Source organism: Apteryx rowi, unplaced genomic scaffold, assembly GCF_003343035.1.
Source record: "Apteryx rowi isolate R43461 unplaced genomic scaffold, aptRow1 scaffold_747, whole genome shotgun sequence".
In the NCBI taxonomy this organism is placed as follows: Eukaryota; Metazoa; Chordata; class Aves; order Apterygiformes; family Apterygidae; genus Apteryx; species Apteryx rowi.
The window spans coordinates 316,179-334,580 of record NW_020451035.1 but is presented as its reverse complement, the minus strand read 5'-3'; the positions used below and the strand labels follow the sequence as shown (position 1 = coordinate 334,580).

Below are 18,402 nucleotides of genomic sequence, written 5' to 3'. Positions count from 1 at the left end.
TTGAAAAGTGTGTGTCACATGACCGCATTTAGGCTGAATTAATAAATGCTGTTCGACAAAACACGGTTTGCTATGACCTGATGAAATGGGACATATGCAAAGAATCAGAATTACATTGCACAGGCATAAACAGCAGCAAAAATCTGCAGTAATTCTTTGATATTCAGCTTACTGTGCACCATTAATTGCTTAGTATATGTAGTCAAAGGTACGAAAAATGATATTATTGCTCTTACAATTATTAGAAAAGTAATTACTGTGTTTTGTGTGTTCCTGGGGTTGATTCTTGGTTTTTGCTTTCTTGCTTTGTGGAAGGTAAACATGGTAATATCTGTTCAACAAGTAGTTTAGTGAGTTTAATCATCTGTAAGGAAGATTCTTTCAGAAGATGTCCAGTTATTTCTGACTGAGCATTCTGTTGAGACCTGGATTTTCATCCAGAAATTACTGTTGATCCATGTTAARGCCAGCCATGTTCTCTAGGAGGCTAAATAAATAAAGTTACCTGGAACTTCCTCCATTTACTTAATACCTGTGGAAACTCCTTAATCAGACCCAGTAATATTTGAATGGATTAAACAGCATGGAATGTAAACATTTAGTGAGCAAGATTTCAAAACAGCATACCTGAACAGTTTGAGGAAAATAATCGGATACAAGGATGAAACTGGCACTAGCAGAGTGATAAATATGCTGTCACTTACAAATGCTTCTTGCTTCACCCTGGGAAAGAAATGAATGCATCTGTTTGAATGACATCAGATAGCATCTTATTGGAGGCAGRAGTGCAGTTGAGTGCCATGCTGAATGCAGATGGATAATTTTCCTGACATTTGTCCATGCGGGAAAAGCAATATTTCAAGCTGTTGAATCACATTTGTAAAATTCTCACACTAAAATGCAAACTGATCTGAAGTAGAGTAGGTAGTAGTTCACTGGAGTATTAAGCAAAACACACTATTATTTGTACTGCAGAGCAGTAACTGAAGTTTGCCTGGTGCTTCTAAAACATGGCATATAATTTTGAATAATACTTTCCAGTGTACTGAAATTTGAAATCAGAAGTAATTAGAAAAACTTGTCTTTATTCTCTAGATACTGAGCTAGATGCATCTTTGTGTTACCAGTTGCTTTTAGTTGTGCTATGCTGAAACAAACAAGAATATTTCAGTCATTGGTTTCTGAACATTAAGAATATTATAGCACTGCCATTTTCACTACTACACCATTAGCGCTTAGCCTGGCATAATGATATTTAACATTTAGCATTCAGTATGCTCTAAATGTTTAAAGCACTTTACTAACATGTCTGAGAAGTAGTAGTGCAGGCTGTTTTGTCGTATTTCTAAATTTAATAAAATTGAGGACAAATTAATCTCATATAAATATAAAACATATTCTGTGTAAAATGTGTCTATAACTGCTCCCAGTAATTGCTGCGTAACAGGCAAGGGGTGTGTGTTACTTAACACTAGTATTCATCTTCTTTATATACTGCACTAAAAACATAGAAATATGCTCCACAGTAGGCACGATTGGCTTATGCTGTTACATATTCTGAGAGGCCAATCCTGCCTTCTCAGGAAAGAATTTGGACAGTCATGTGGGACTAGAGCTCAGGGTCAAGACTGTACTGGAAAATGACTCTTGGTATAGGTTATGGCTGATCAGATGAATTATTGCAAGGTCAGTGAGGATCCTTTGCAGTATGTTACCTCTGTCGCAGTAGTTAGCTCTGGCACATCTTTTACCCAAGGTAAGCATGAGGCTGTTTATCCTTTCAGTGAGGGATAAGCTATCCTGCATTCACTGGTGACTGTAAGCATGATGTAGATTTAAATCGTAGTTTACCTTCAGTAATTAGTGTGCTTATGGTTGCAGACTTCTAGATCTATATTTAATTCTCTGGGAGCTGTTACAGAAAATAAAGCCAGAGTGGCTGATGTACCCATCTATGAATCATGTAAGCTTAGGAGTCTAAACCTATTCTTAGATATTTTTTGCATGCTCAAGTGCCTACTCTGGTATTTGTTTCAAGCTCAGATAGCATGCACATGCTATATAAAGTCTGAGGCAAGACATGGTGTTGAGAGAGGGCTTCTGACTCTGCAGTATATCTAAGTGATTTAGTGATGGGTATGAGGAACATGAGGGATGATGGATCTGTGTTGGTGGAGGTCCATTTTCTCAATAATATCTCCATTATTTTAAAGAACAGTTGGACTTGCACTGTTAAGGTGGAGGACAACATTTTTTCTCCAGCCCCAGAAACTAACCAGCACACAGCGTGGGCCTTTGGGGATAATTGGTGGAAACTTTTCAGTATTGCAGACAGAACTAGATCCTTGTGGAAGGAATGAGAGATAAATTGATACCGTAAATATATCCTATTGTCATTAATGACATTACAACAAATCTTTGAGGCACCCGTATTTTGAGAAACCAGCCATTACAGTAAAGTTACATTCAGCAAACTACTTTACTTTAGTCAAGATCAGTCTTAATTGCGCTCTTCGAGCTGCAAAACACTGTTAAATAACTTTTATTTTAAAGCCCTGTGCAGACAGCAATCAACAAGAGGGGTTCATTATAGCAGTGTTCAATATAATTGACTTATGTTGTGTATATTTTGTATGCTGAGAAACAATGAGAGTTAAAATCTCAACCCACACAGTCACCCCCCCAGGTGTCTGTGACTCATTCCTCTGAGCTTCCAGCCCTTGAAGGATCTCTGCATGGATTGGATTTTGTAGATGGGTTATACACTTGGACAGAATGGCATTGCTGTGTGATGATAATACGAATMCTGTTCCTGGCAGTCATATTCTGTGTGACACCTGAATTTTGTATTATATACACCATTGAACTGATTTTATGTTCCAGTAGCAGGGATTATATCTTCTCTGGCCCATTGTGGACACTTGGGACATCAGGAAAATGTTAAAGAACCTCAAAGGAGGCTTAGTATTGTCTTCTAGCCACACATTTTTGCTATCTGATTCCCACAAACTCATTTCAAGCTGCCAACCACCTCAGAATATTAGCATTTGCCAAAAGACTTATTTTAGCAAAGCAGGGGAAAGTGGAAAGGTTTTATTTAAGTGTTTTTCTTTGTTGCATTAATTGCCTCCCTCTCCTGTTAATATTTTCAGTGCATCTCAGCCATATGAGCTTTAGGCATAAAATGATATAACTCAACTGTGAAAGTAAAGGTAAAAGGTCTGTAAGTTCTGTTTTTACCTCCTGATCCAGAAACACCATGTGCTCCTAATCACCTGATAAAGGAGAGTCTGTGGAGCTGTCTTGAAATGTGGTGCCACTGCATTCAGCCGGAAAGAGTTACAAAGCAGATTATTTCATATTTTAAAAATATGCAAAGAGTTTAGAAGGTGTTGCATAATTCAGCAAGAGAGCCACTGGAATTCTAGGGAGGAGATTTGTGCAAATTCACAAATTACTTCCCTTTCTCCCCCTGTTTTTATGACTCCAATTACAAAAGCAATAAAATACCTAGGAGGAAGTGCTTAAAAAATTACTCAAGTCTTTCAAAATGTCTGTTTTTTTGTCTTTGTTTATCTTCTCGGTGCAAGAGATATTGCAGTTATTTAGACAATGTGTCTTCATTGTTTTAACTCTTGAACTAGATTTAACTGTTAAATGTTATTATGGAGAAAGGCAAAGAAAACAGTACTGTGAAGAGATAGTACTGCTACAGCACTATGATACAGAAAATTCAAGCTTTTAGATTGTTCTCTATTTGTGCAGCTGTTTGGGGTGTGATTGGTAGACCCTCCTTTCTGTAACAAGTGGCTGACGGGATGAACTGGCACATCCAAAAGCCATTTCCTGCTTAGGCACCCGAAGAGAGGTATCTGTGAAAACAGCACATATATTTGCAATACCATCTCCTGTGCCAGTTGCTTTACTCAGGAGTTTCCAAAATCAACTCTTCCTGCTGTTGCAATTGTTCTGAGTGCCAGGACACTARGTGTATACCTCTCACCCCCCACATTTTGGGTTTTATTATGATTTATAATGATTACCACATACCTCATGTAAGTCATCAGAAGCAATCTTTAGCACATTTATAAATCAGACCATTAAAAAACAGCAAGCAGCTCTTCTGAGTGAAACCTCCATGTTTCATAGTCTCCTCTGTACCTGTGTTTTTTATCCTATGGGAAGAAAATATATGTAAGAAGATAAGAAAATACTTAGGTAGTACTGTGCATCCCTCCACAATACCCTATTCATATGAAAAACTCCACTATCCTTCAAAAAAAAATCTTTTAAAAGATAATTCAAATGCTTTGTTTATAGCCCAGAGTTTTTTGGACTTTGAGCTCATATGGGTATGCTGTTGTATCCATGCTTCTGTTTGCAAGTGGCTGTGCGTGTCCCTGTCTGAGTATAAAGGCAGGAGTGTGTTTAGGGGTGTGTGAGGTAGAGATGGAAGGAGAAGGAGTGTACCATATACAGACACAGTCCATTTAGCACTATTTTAGGACTGATCTGTTATAGCCTCCTAGACCTTTAGTGTGGCTACTGTTGGCATGGTACACTAAAGTCAGGTGTGGATTTTCTAAAATAATTTTAGGATACAGAACCTTATTGGGTAAATGATAATGTAGTTCCATTTACACCTAATGACATTGTTGCACGTAATTCTTACATGGCACTGTGCAGTCTAGACAACTGGTGCTGTAGAAACTGTTCAGGTCTACAATTCTGTATGCATCTTGTGCTTAAATTTGATTACTTCAATTTTATTTTACAATCTAATGCTGGGATTTAAGAGGATTTGGACTTCGCTAGCAGCATTGTCTTTCCATGTGACAGATTAGCAGAGCGGGGAAGGAGAGAGACTGTTATCATGATTGACATGGCTGTTTGCTGTGTAGGAATACCTCTCTCTGATCTCGCACAATCATATTTATTACCTCAGCTCCTACCAGAACAACACTGATATTCACAAGATGGGGATTTTCCCTTGGAAGCTATTCTCAATTAGCATAGGAACACTTCCGTAGAAAATTATTTATTTTTCCTTTTGGCAAAACCGCATACATTTCTGTGTTCATTGCTCTGACTTTCCAAAAGCATAAAGGTCTTCATATGCCTTGAATTAACTTTTCCAGATTAAAGAAAAAGGCATTTAAAAATAAGAAATGCTAACCAAAATAAAGCACATATCTAAAGAAGGTTTGAATTTGACAGCTACTATGCATTATAGGCAGAGGCCTTATAGACATTATATAAGTAGTGTTAGAATCACTAGACTTCATTGAATTGCACACACTGTTACCGGGACGTCACCGACTTACCAATTGTGACTGCATGCTATGTGAATCCAGTGAGTTTGACTAATTCATCTTCTTATGGACATGATTACAGTAATAACAATGGTTTCAGAGGCTAAAAAATTGCAGCCTTTTGCAGAACAAGCAGCCATTTTCGTAATGTCTGAACACAATGTCCTTGGATTATCATCAGCTATCTATTTTTCACCCATTCTTTTCTTTTTCTTCTTGTTCTCCCTCCTGCCCCCACTTCCTTTTCGTATGTTTTAATCAAACAGCCTCAGATTCCTCTCATCCTTTGGGATGGTTTCCTAGCAGTGTCTTGACTGCTCCCTCCCGTCACCCACTTTGGTTTCTCTCATTCCTTCCCAATCTACAAATCCAGACTCAGAATATAGCCCTGGGTTTCCAATACCCCTACTTTTCTGTTGGATCTGAAGTATTTGCTTTGCATAAYAAATAATAAAACCTACTAAATAAATAATAAAACCTAATACAGGTACTTTGTTATGCAACTAGTACAGCTCTTATAAAAACTCCATTGATCATCCTGCTTAAAGAAAGAATGTTTTACATTTTAATGATGCAGAATGACTTTATAAAGCATTTAAGGTAAAGTGAGGATATGAACATTGTATCTGAACATATGCTGCATCATTACTTCCTGTCATGTCATGCACATCTCTAGCTGACATACAAGAACACTGGAGGTGAGGTAAACACAAAGACAACAGATGAGAAATTTAAACTAAAGAACAATGCTGCCAAGAGAACAAATGGGTGTAAATTGATCATAAGTAAGGTTAAACTGGAAATTATAAAGTTTCTAACCATCAACATCTTGAATTCCTGGAACAATAACCAGCAGAAATAATGAGGGGAAAAACAAGGTATCATTAAATGAACCTTGATCATTTTTGAGAGGGATTAGATGATGTGACTGTGTGCCTAGATTTGATGACTAGATTTGATGGACCAAGATATCACTTCTAGAGTCCTATATTTCTGTGTCTCAAATAAAAAGTAAGGCTTTGTTCTAAGTAAAAAGGTGGGAAATGTTGGTGGAGCCCAATTTGTACATATAAAGTTGTTCTTGGCTGACAGGATGAAAAAAATATCAGCAGGTGGTTAGTTCTGGATGTCTATGCCAATGGGAAAGTTGCATATTGCTGACTGGATGGAAGCCAAACACACATCTGTGTACCTGGTCTCCTTATGGATAACCATAATGTCTGTCCTTTATTGCTAGTGACCAATCACTCCATTTACCTGTGCACTGGGGCAGTATAAGGTCAGATGTAAAAAGATGTAGACATGGGAACCATTTCTAAACGAACGGTATAAAAAAGCATGTTTTCCTGGAACACGCTTTCAGGAATGGAGGTCTCTTGCCAATTGCATTGAAATATATGGCTTGGAACAGAGACATCACCTTGCCAGAAGGAAAACAACACCATACCAAATACTCACTAGCGCAAAGTAGGAAAATTAAGATAAAAATTAACAAAGAAAAAAGGAGAGCTGAGACACTATTCTTCACGGAAAGGAAACAGGTGGTTATGTAATTTAACTGTTACATGAAATTATACTTGAATTTAATTTCATAGATTTGCTTGAGCAATAATTGGAAAATCATTTGCTGGCAACTCATGTGCTGGCATTGTGTATCTACAGACAATGACTGCATTACAATGAGAAGTGTGGCATGACTGTAATGAAAAATCCACCACCCTGTTCTGTGCCTGTTCCTGTTTTGTTAAGCAATACATGGACCAAAGCACTGCAGGCAGGGAGAACACGCTCATAAACTGAAATACATGAAACTCCAGCCTACATTTTGCATTTTACCATTGCAGAGAAAGCGCCACATCATCTGAAAGCTTGACTTCAGCCCATTTCTATCTGACAAAAATGAAGCTGCAGAACATGACAAATATTAGAGAGGAATTCCAGGACTTCTAAAAAATAAAGGAAAAAGCAGACAGTTTGACTGTTCCATTTAACAGGACAAAGCCTGTAGACTGTGAAAATTACCAGAATTGACATTCAAAATGATGAGTCAGGTCCCTGAAAAAATAATGAGGTGGACTAGAAAATGAAAAGCCCTTTAAAGAAGAATGTCACTGGTATTTTTTTCTTTTTTGGCCTTCTGATATATGAACAATGTGTGTGCTCTTCATTCAGGCACAGATCACCTGGTGGGGGAGGGGGCTGGGAAGGATATAAGATTTTAGATTCTCCTCCCTGTTTCAGTGGCACCAGTCTGAATGGTATTTGCTCCTGTGTCACACAATGCTGTCATGGTTGCTGTGCAACTCCATCTCCCCTGCCATTTAATGGGGAACATTTTCTACTTGTGCTTAGGTAATATTTTTATGTTATTTCAGCAGCTGTGTAAGAATAAGAAATTTAATAGTCTAAAAAATAATGCTAAGAATTTCTTTGAGCTTCATTATCAGCTTGGAACTTTAAGAAAAACACCAGAAATCATGAAATTTATGATAACATCTTGAAAACTGGCAATACTGAAAAAAATTCTACTTGTCTCAGCAGGCCCAACACTATGGGCTTTGCACACATACAAGACTTTTCATAAAAATGGAAGGTAGCCAATGTTAACAGTGACCATGCTTGTGCTAGTTTTGTTCTGGTATTTGCAGTATAAAATCCTAAATTGTAATGCCTCCTGCCCCAGTAGCTAAGCTGCAGATGGGAGAAGTTTGAAAAAATGAAGTGGTAAGAATAGAAACTAAGTGTTATTTCTGATACCATGCCCACTCATGGTGAGGCATTTGTTGCTTTTCATACTTATGTGGAGATAATCATGATTTTTTGGAGTTGGAAGGCACTTGTACTCTAGCACTATTTAAATTTCCAATAGTACTTCCGTATTTCATAAGGCTGACTGTAGTTATTTCTCATTAGAAAAAAATTATATGAAGATGCTGCTGTCCTGTAGCCCACTTACAAACTGCCACATTTTCAGGATAATGAATGAAAATACTATTCCCCTTGTCCTGAGACACCTCGTATTGTGAGATCCACAGGGTCTTTCTGGTGTGGGATCAATATCCTCTTCCTGTATAAGAGTTACTGCATAGATCAAACGGAGTTTTGTGTGAGCAGGTTAGACTATAGTGTTTAATATTTGCTACAAATTAAGTAATATAACAAATCCTAGTTAAAATTAGATATTGTCTTACATTTCTCAAACAAAATTCTTAGATTTTGTAATGTGTAAACCCAGTTCCTTAAGAGTTTAATCTAGTACTAGCAGTTCTTTGTTTCAGTTTTGTGCTGCTGACCAAGTAGGCTACACGTGTAATACCCTGAAGTGATTTTCTAGAGTTGTGGGATTATCAGAGGAAGTAATACCAATGTTTGGAGCTTCAATATAATTGTGATGAGTGTTAGAAATCAAAAACTCTAAGAGAAAGTAAGAGACTGGAGATGATTCTGAGAGCAACCTGTTTACAGATACTTTACTGCTATTTTTGTTGTTGTTGTTGTATTAAAGGATCTTCCTTTTGAGCAATCTCTACTGATGGTGCGCTTTTGTCAATTTTGTGTTATACAATGGACTTGCCCTCATGTCTTGATACTCCAAAGAGAGGTGGGGGTGGTATTTGGCAGGAACTGGAATAAAAAGAGAGAGCAACAGGAAAGGGAGGAGGAGAACGAATGAAGATAGCCTAGGAGGCAGAGGAAAGAGGCTGAGCTTTCTGAAAGCGGGTGGGTCCAGAGGAGGAGGGATGTGGGGAAGATGGGCAGGTGTAAGAGGAGTTGGGGCTGCACATGTGCGCCACCCTCCTGTACTGGTGTTTCCTCACAGAAGATGATGACTGGCTACAGCTGCTGTTTTTAGGGCTGTGGTAATACCTGTGCTGAGTCCTCCTGCCAGCCCATCCAAAGGCCAGTCTSGTTGCATCTGGAAAAACACTGACACTGCAAAATCAGGTGTTCAGGTGTTGAAGATCATGAACATGAGGGGTTTTTGATGCAGTGTCTTTTATCTCCCTTTTTGTGTATGTGATTGTGTTTGACACAGTCTTTAATAAGATACAGTTAGTATCCGCCCCCCCCCCCCCCGATGAGTTATTCTGGGTTCTGTAACAAAGGAGGCCATAGTCTGCAGGAGTTCTGCATCCCTAGCTGCAGAAGTTGGAAGTACAGACCTTTGAATAATGCTGATAAGGGGGCTTCTGGGGATTGAACAGAAATACAAGATGTTGAGCTAGGGTGGGGAGAGAGACAGGCCCTACAGCCTGAGTCTGAATGATTTTACAAGGACATTCGGATGAAGCTAAGGGATAAAAGAGGGGATCTTGAAAGAAATGCTGTCTGAAGAAGTTCCAGCACTGCCCATTGCTCTTTGAAGGCATTTAAAGAATCAGCAGATGCTGCCCAGAAGGATTTRGCTGGTGTGTGAATAAAACCTCAGGAAGCTAGTCCGAAGTTTAATACAGACAATGCTGCCCTGGGGCATTTGGCTTATAGCCCTGCCTCTGACATTTCACAGTTATATTAATCAGTTATTTTTATTTATTTATTTTTTTKGGGGGGGGGGTGTCACAGTGATGGCTAATTGTTCATTCTTTGTTTTCTGCATGCAATAATTTTCATTATTCCAGGGTCTGATTCATCCTTGACTGTAGGACAGCAGAGAGAGCGGGAAAGGAGAGAGTTACATTGCCTCTCCTCCGGAGCTGCCTACTGGCCCTGACATTGTGCCTGATGTGCCAGGGGAAGCTGGAGTCATGACTCTCTTCTTTTTCCTCTTGACTCTGGTCTGCTCAACTGGAAAATATATAATGCCCAGCCTCAGAGCTCTTCYTCTGAGCTAGCTGTGCAACCTGCGCCTAGCTAATAGGGGCAAAAGAGCGTTCAGGTAACTGAAGACAAAATCTAGTCCTTGGTCGGCTTTTTCTCCTTTCGATTTCATTCAGATTGTTCATAAAACTCTTCCCATCAGAAACAAAAAGGCAGTCTTTTATGATACTACATTATAAAATATCTTGTTTATGCATCTCAAATGTCTTGATAGAAGGGTTTCTTAAAAAAAAATTGTTCTATAGCAGTTTCTTCTGTTTTATTAACAATTAAAGTATTCATCCATGCACTTTGTACCAAATCTTCAGGAATCTTCTTGAATTTGCCAAGTAAGTGTGAGATAATTCATTTTCTGAAACCTTTTCTGTCAATGACATTGTTGTTATAGGTGGTGTGGGTAGCTATATTTGTAGTTAAGGCTGCCTCACACTTTCTATTACTGATCCTGTTTCCTTATTAACGTGAATATACAAGTAGTGACATGGCACCTGGGTTTGGAAACATTCACAGGATCACATTTTTACTGAAAAAGAGTCAACTGCTATAAATTGATCCACCGCCATAGACTTCATTGTAGCTACTTCAGACTTCAGTAGCTTAACATTTAGCCTGTAGTAATCTTGTTGAAAATCAATGGATCTACTCAATCAGAAGCATGATGTTAGGCAGTAAGTGTTGGGTTCAACATTTGCATTACTCCTAGTAAAAGCGGATTACAGAAGCAGAGATATCAGCTATGAATGGCTTCTCTGCTGAGATGAAAAACAGGTAGAAGTAAAACTATAAGGGCATGCTCTCTTGAGCTGGCCTCATCAGTACGATGAATAGAAATGATTTTCCATTTATCCAGGTGAGCAGAGAATAATTTAGTCTTTCTGAAGGACACTGTTAAGGAGAGAAAGAAGAGGTTTTCTGTTCATCTCCAGAAACAAACCGACATATCTATCTAGCAGTCAGTGGAGATGGATCAATTTATCCTTAGGAGGTTTGAAAGCTGTGGTTGGATGTGTTTGCTTTCTCATGAGTTTGATAATACACTAATAAAAGTAGAACCCCATGCCCATTAGGTCTATGTATGTAGTCAACCCCCCAGATTCTCTGAGGACTTTGGGAAGGAGAAAGGGATGAAGGAGAGAAGAAACAGAGACCATGCCTTACAGTCTGTGAAATCTAAGTGGTGGATAGGCCATACCGACTTCTATGAACATGAGCAAATGACATATTTTGTAGCCTTTTTGAAAATTATTTGCATAAAAACACATTTGAAGTGAACTTGAAACATCTAACCTATATTTAGAAGATGACTGAAAAGAAAGAAGAAGGCTCGATATATCAACATTTCAGAAGAAAAGGCAGAAGCAGTCTTTTGTTAATACTGAGGATTAGCAACTAAAATAGCTCAGCCTTTAATCCAGGAAATTACCTAGTAAAATGAGACTAGTTAACATTTGTAGAGCACATAAAATATTTAAAAGAATAAGGGGCAGATTTTCAAAGGTATTTATGTGTTTACTAGATATACTTTTTTCTCTAGGTGACTAATGTTTTTTAAAATGCTTATGCTATTTGCTCTCAAAGGTTAAACAGGAGTTAGATCCCATGGTGGGGCTGAGAAGACTACTAGATGCTTTTCTTCATCTCAGTGCACTTCACTGCCACTGACAACCAGTCTCTAATTTCCTGATGTTGTTGTCTTGTAAACTGAAGCCTGTGTCAAGAGTAAAAGAATGTGACATTCTCTATGCAGCACTTGAGTAGGCAAAAGCATGGAGTTGGTGAATATGATTTTTGATCAGACCGAGACAATTTTGGTCTCAGTTACCTAAAAATCATGTTCTTGTCATTTTAGTGATTTGATTGCAGGGCAGGACTAGAAGTCCCATTCAGTGCATCACAAAAAATGCAGAGGATGAAGAAATAGACTCAAAGAGCTTGAATAACCCTTATGTGGTGTGAAACACAAGCATCACGAGGAGCACAAAGTCACCAAAGGAGACAGAGCTTAATGAAATATTTCTCTATATATATTACATGTATTTTCTAGGTTACTAGCTGGACTGTGGKTTCGTTGGAATAATCAAAAACAATATTTTCAATGTGTCATGTTAAAGTTTAAGCATACCTTCAAATCAGAGAATCTAGTTCTCATCTTTGACTGTAAATGGACACAGAGGTTTTTGTTTATTTGCTCTCAGTGTGTCAAAATTGTTTTTTTTTCTGCTGAAAGTAATCTCAAATAATAAAAGTGCTCTTTTTATATACCTTAAAAGAACATCTTGATATTTCTTCTGTTGTTCAAAGAAGCTAATTATTTGTAATTATATCATCCCACAATCTTAGTTTGTTAAAATTGTTTCTTCTTTCCACACAGAAAAAAAACAGCAGAGGAGAAGTCTTGACACAGATTTCTATCAAATGCAAAAAAGTAAACAGAACTAAGAAAAAGAAACTTTAAAAATATTTCCAGCCTACTAAAATTGTGTTTTTTCTGAGACAATAACATCCAAAAAATTAAAAGAGAAATTTAGTTTGCATGATAATGTTCCTTTAGGCTTACTTTCATCTGTCTGCAGTCTTTATCTTATACTAYTGCATAATTCTAGCATTTACTGCGTTGTTCTTTTTTTCTTTCTTTAAAAACTAAATGGTAAGAATGAAGATCGAAAATGGATATCATACATAACAAAACCACTATCTGTTTAAAAAAACCTTAATGGTTATGTTTCCTTCCTTTGCTTTTCCAAGACAAAACCTAAAAATGTGTGTCCTATGACCAGAATTTCAGTTTTTGTATTCTTTGGGTTTGCTGTTATACCTAAAGCATTCACTGTTTCTTTAATGGGAGAGCATTTCATGCTATTTTGCTGTTGTCTTCTCTGTCTTGGTTCTGATCAGCCAATGCACCCAGAGAGCAGCTGGTTTGCCCATCTTCTGTCTTTGTAGGATCTTATCCCAAAAAGCTAAGAGGGGATGAGGAGTCAAACTTCTGAGGCTCTCAGATTTGACTGTGATCCTTTAAACTTTAAATATGGAGCTTTGGATAAAAACAGTAGATTTCTAACAACAGTACTTTTTTTTCCCTCCATTTTTAGGCTTACTTTAACCTTATCCTGTCCCATGGACTTGAAGAATTTTCCTATGGATGTACAGACATGTACAATGCAGCTAGAGAGTTGTGAGTGTCCAGTTGCTTTACCTAGCCAAGAGCAAATATTACCATAACTTTTGGTGGTTAGGTAGTATCTACATTGTTTTATTTGTGTGGTGAGACTTAATATTCATATTTTGTAAGSGAAAGTCATGCAGGAGGAGTGCTTTAACTGTCCATCACCTTATAATGCCAGTCCTTTCTCTCTGTGCTGTCCCATCTCCCTTCCCTCTCCCTCTTCCATGGAGCATTACATCTCCCATCAGGATTGTATCTTTTCCCGGTGTAACCACAGCAATGCTGTACACGAGAAAATAAATCTCAGGAAAGTAAGAATAACAAGTATACCATTAGGGATTAGCTATGTCAGATCAAGATATGCTATGGTCCTTTGAAAAATGCAAGCAATAAACTCAGTGAAACACAGGTCCTATTGGCTTTATTTATGCTAGTAGCCTAAGCACAGCCAAGGCATGGACTTGAGTACTGGCACAGTTCTCTTCACTGTGTGATTTTAAGTGCACTCCTTGGCACAGTTTGGACTTGTACCAGGTCACAATCAGACAAAACCCAGGCTTGGCTTGGATGATGACATGAGCCTCGGATCATTCCCGATAGGCAGTACCTACCAGACTACCCGTTTGTTTGTGTGTGTTTGTTTGTTTGTTTGTTTTTGTGGGAGGGAAGAATGGGTTTAGCTACATGGATGCGAGCTGCTGGTTACCACTTGCCTCTGTGGCCAGAGAATGCGTCACAGTCTCTTTAATTTACTCATAAAGATGTAGCCGTTGCAGTCAAAAAGAGAATGCCTATTGACTTTAGTGAGACAAAGCCTCTGTCTTTCTGCTTCACACCTCTCAGTGGTAGGCTCACAGGTTTACAAAAGCTGCAGTTTCCTTTTAAGCAAGGATCCAGCATTGTGCAGTCTAGAAATCCTCATTTTGTTGGAGCCTAACAATTGCATAATCAAAGAATGATGAAAACAAAGCAAAATACAGGCTGATACATAGACAAAGTGAAATGCCATTTCAGTTGTAAATAGTATCTTTTATGGGCCAGCAAAATTATTTTTTAGAAACAAACCAAAGCAGTATTTCAGAAAATAATTGTGTTACATATTTGTTTCTCTCACAATACAGGAATAGCACAGTAATAGTAATTAGTAACTAATAGCAATAGTGTAGTCGCTAATTGGATGGTTTAAGGATATAGCTGAGGTAACACTTATCGGGATAGGAGACATTTCTCAGACTTAATAATATTTTTTTCATGTTTTCCAGTCCACTACCAACTAACGAGCTCTGATTTTTTTATCCTAGTTGGCTATACTATGAATGATCTGATATTTGAGTGGCTAAGTGATGGGCCTGTGCAAGTTGCAGAAGGTTTAACCTTGCCACAGTTTATTCTGAAGGAAGATAAAGAACTCGGTTATTGCACGAAACATTACAACACTGGTGAGCATTTTTCTAATTTTTCTACTAATAATTGTGCCTAACAGTACCTGTGGGCTATTTGTAAAGGGAGAAAATGGATGAAATGAAAACAAAGTAGTTTGAAATTAAAATTTGATTATTTTTTAAATCTGAGAAAAAAAAAGATAGAGAAATTCTCTCTTTTTTTCTTGCTTGTTTGGAAGATTTTTTGTTTCCAAACATCCTTTAGTTTCATTTGAAAATATTCTAATTGATTTTAAAAGACAAGATTGAAAAAAAATTTAGTTGTTTTGATTTCCTCAAAATAAAACATTTTTATCAAACTGAATCTTTTTCTTAAGTACTAATTCATCAGTTTTAAAATACTGGCTTTTCTGAACCTGATATATTTCTCCAAGATTTCAAAGTGCTGATGAGGAAAAATATCAAATTTTCACCAGTTTTTATGTGTTGTCTAATTTATGAGATGTTGTATTTGAAAATATGTTGCTTTTATTGATGATATGAATAGTTTATAAATATGAAATGTTGAGAAATAAAATGTTTGCTTAGGAATGTAATATTTATCCTGTTTTTGCCATTAAAAAAGTCAAACCATGTTTTCTATCTTTAGCTTTACAGAGCAGAAAAAGCTCTGTTAAAATCTGGATTTAGCTGCTTGGAGTCTATTTAATAGGGACAGCATTTAGAGATTTTTATGAATGGTTTGCTGGGTGCTTTCTGCGATTAGACATAATCCTTCTCATTTAAAATAACTTTTTCATCATTTCAGCATAAGAGCCAGTCTGGTTGCATTAACTACATTTGGTTCATTCTGTGAAATAATATAACCTGAGAGATTCTGCCTTTGTCAAAAATAAAGTCACATTCATTTCTTATGAAAAGAAAATTATTGTTTTTAATTTTTATGAATACTGTTTCTCATTTTCGGGCCCAAAGTGCCAGGAAAGGAAAACTTTGTGATGCTCAGTCCAGTAGGTGTGGAAAGGGGGACTGCTATGACTTCCCATCTTTTCTCACACTCAAAGGGAATAATGAAGAGTAAATTCCAACAGACAGAGTTTACCATTTGTAATTTGGCTGATACAAAGTTTAGCCATTTCCCTCTGCATGGCTTGAACTCCGAATAGGTGAGCTCAGCTGCTTTTCTAATTATTTACTGTCAAATAGCCACTCTGCAGGTTGGAATATTGACAGTAAGAGAGGAGGGAGAGAAGGTGATAGGCCCCTTCAGGCAACAGCTTCCTTGTATACCCATGGAGATTCCCTGTGAAGGATAAAAACACCAATTAGTAGCTCCCACTCCACAGGATGAAAGCTCCTAACCAGAAGTTCAAAGTGTGTAGCATGGCAAGGGGAATTGAAAAGTAGTATTCAAGCAAAGGAACACTTTGCCTGCGGACGTCTGTGTTACTGTCTCCTCTGTAGACCRTTCCTTCAGATTTGGAGTTAAATTACAATGAGAATAAAAGCTCTATCATCGGGCTGCAGCCTTTCCCCAGCACCTGCTCCTCTGGCCTGGCAGTGCGAGGCACACCATCCAGGCTGTGCTGCTGCCTTGGGGACCCGTTGTCGGATGGGGCTATTTCAACACCGTTGCTGTGCGCAGGGCCACCCCACCCCTTCTCCAGACCTGCTCTGTGGGCAGACTGGTCAGCATCAGTCGCTACCCAGGTCTCAGAGTCTGTCTTTAGGGTCACAGATCAGGTGACTAATTTTGCAGCTTGTCTCCTAGCCGATTTATTCAGTTCTTCTCCCCACCCTCCTTGCCAGATGGTCTCTGTGTTGTCCTTTGTGCCAGCTCTCGCACTTGTCTGATCCTCTGCTCAGCATTCCAGACTAGCAGAAAAGTATGTATTTGTCACAAAAAGGAGCAAAAACCTAATTTCACCTGCAGAGGGTGAACGAGGGACAATGCACTTGGCCAACAAACACAGAAGGACTTCTTTGAAACAATTAGATTGACATTACAGGCATGAGTTAATGTACACAGGTTAGCCTGCCTTGAGTGAGCTCCTCCACAGTACCTAACCACCGTCAGGATACACAGTAATTTGGAGAGCAGTACAAAGTGACTGGATTAGTAGCTGATGAGCTGTTGCAACTCAGGATGTTGCAACACTCACTGCATGACTGCTCCAGTGTTAGGAGATCTTAAACTTCTGTGCTCCTCTACCCCCACAGAGTAGCTATTTATTGTTTAAAGAATCACATAACTTGTACAAGAGATTTTTGTGGATTTATTGGAGTTAGACTCTTGGCAAAACTCAGAGTAGGCTTTGAGCTGGAACTGCTGTGAARAGTAATCCACAGACACAGGCAAATGACATGCTCAGAATGAAACAGGGTGTAATCTACCATAGGACCATATGAGTAATGTTTTACAGCTTGTCTGTATAATTACATGTTTGCTTAATCTCGTGCAATTAAAAGAGGAAAATGTTTTCACCTTTTAATACTAAACATTGTATCTGACTAATGTAAACTCTTATTAAATTTTGAGAAAAAGCATTAAATTATGTTTTCTGGAAGTGAAACAACTGTGCTACTGTTCATTTGCTCAATTAATTTGAAGAACTGGGCACAGGTCTGCTTCAGGATTTCTGTGGGAATATCATGTGGTCTTCTCTCAAGCTAGAATGTAACAAAGGGATGACTCATATTTGTATATCAGGACCTGTTTTTAGTGTTGGGTTAGAAAACAGGCCAGGCAGCTAACTTACGTTCAGAAAATAAGACAAAAATGTGCAAAAAGCATTTATGAAAGTAATTTCGTGTTCTAGGAAAGTTTACATGCATTGAAGTCAAGTTTCATTTGGAGCGTCAGATGGGATACTATTTAATCCAGATGTACATTCCTAGCCTGCTGATTGTCATTTTGTCCTGGGTTTCTTTCTGGATCAACATGGATGCTGCTCCAGCTAGAGTCGCACTGGGTATCACTACAGTTTTGACAATGACCACTCAAAGTTCAGGATCCAGAGCTTCCCTCCCAAAAGTAAGGAAATCATTTTATATCACCAATTTGTTATTACCAAGAAATATTTGTACTACTTTTGATGTTTCTGAAAGATCTGTGTAAACATACATCTGATAAGAATACCTGAGAAAGTGGTATCAGTGTGATGTTAAATTGTTGCAAAACCCATGTGTTTGGGTTGAGGAGGGTTTCTGTTGGTTTGTGAAATGGCCAGAGGGTTCAAAGCTATGGATTTTAATGAGTTACTACTAGTTTTGGCACTTATACTTCAGAATTTAGAAGCCAGATTTTCTAAAGTGTTTATGTTCCCAACTGAATTTCTGAAAGCACCTTCATGAAAATTAGGCATTTAATCTGATTGGGACCTTTGTAAACTCTACGTGTCTTTTCTGGATGGTTAGATTCTAAAACATCTTGGCACAGCTAGATATTGCACTTATTTTGCTGCACATATAAGTATACATATATAGGATATATATATTTATATATATACAGACAAGTGAAAGATATCTCTGGAAAAACTTTCAGTGATGTACTGACTGCTGATGTCTTTCTTTACTTCATGGCAGAATTAGTCTGGATTCTCATCCAAGTGTTGTTCCCAATCCTCCGTCCCGTCTAGTCACATAAGGCGCCTCTCACTTGAATTTTGCGTGTTTTTTTAATCTAGGCCAGCTGCCTTAGGTGGGATTACAGATTGCAAACTGT

General features: G+C 38.0%; 1 protein-coding gene across 2 annotated transcripts in view; it reads left to right on the top strand.

Annotated features, from left to right (window-relative positions):
- GLRA2 (glycine receptor alpha 2) overlaps window positions 1–18,402 on the top strand; it is a 128,449-nt gene that overhangs the window by 29,915 nt on the left and 80,132 nt on the right. For both annotated transcript variants that reach the window (XM_026087950.1, XM_026087949.1), the window contains exons 5-7: window positions 13,223–13,305; window positions 14,598–14,735; window positions 17,498–17,712. In XM_026087950.1, coding sequence (XP_025943735.1) covers window positions 13,223–13,305; window positions 14,598–14,735; window positions 17,498–17,712 — 436 coding nt within the window. The remainder of the gene's footprint in view (window positions 1–13,222; window positions 13,306–14,597; window positions 14,736–17,497; window positions 17,713–18,402) is intronic.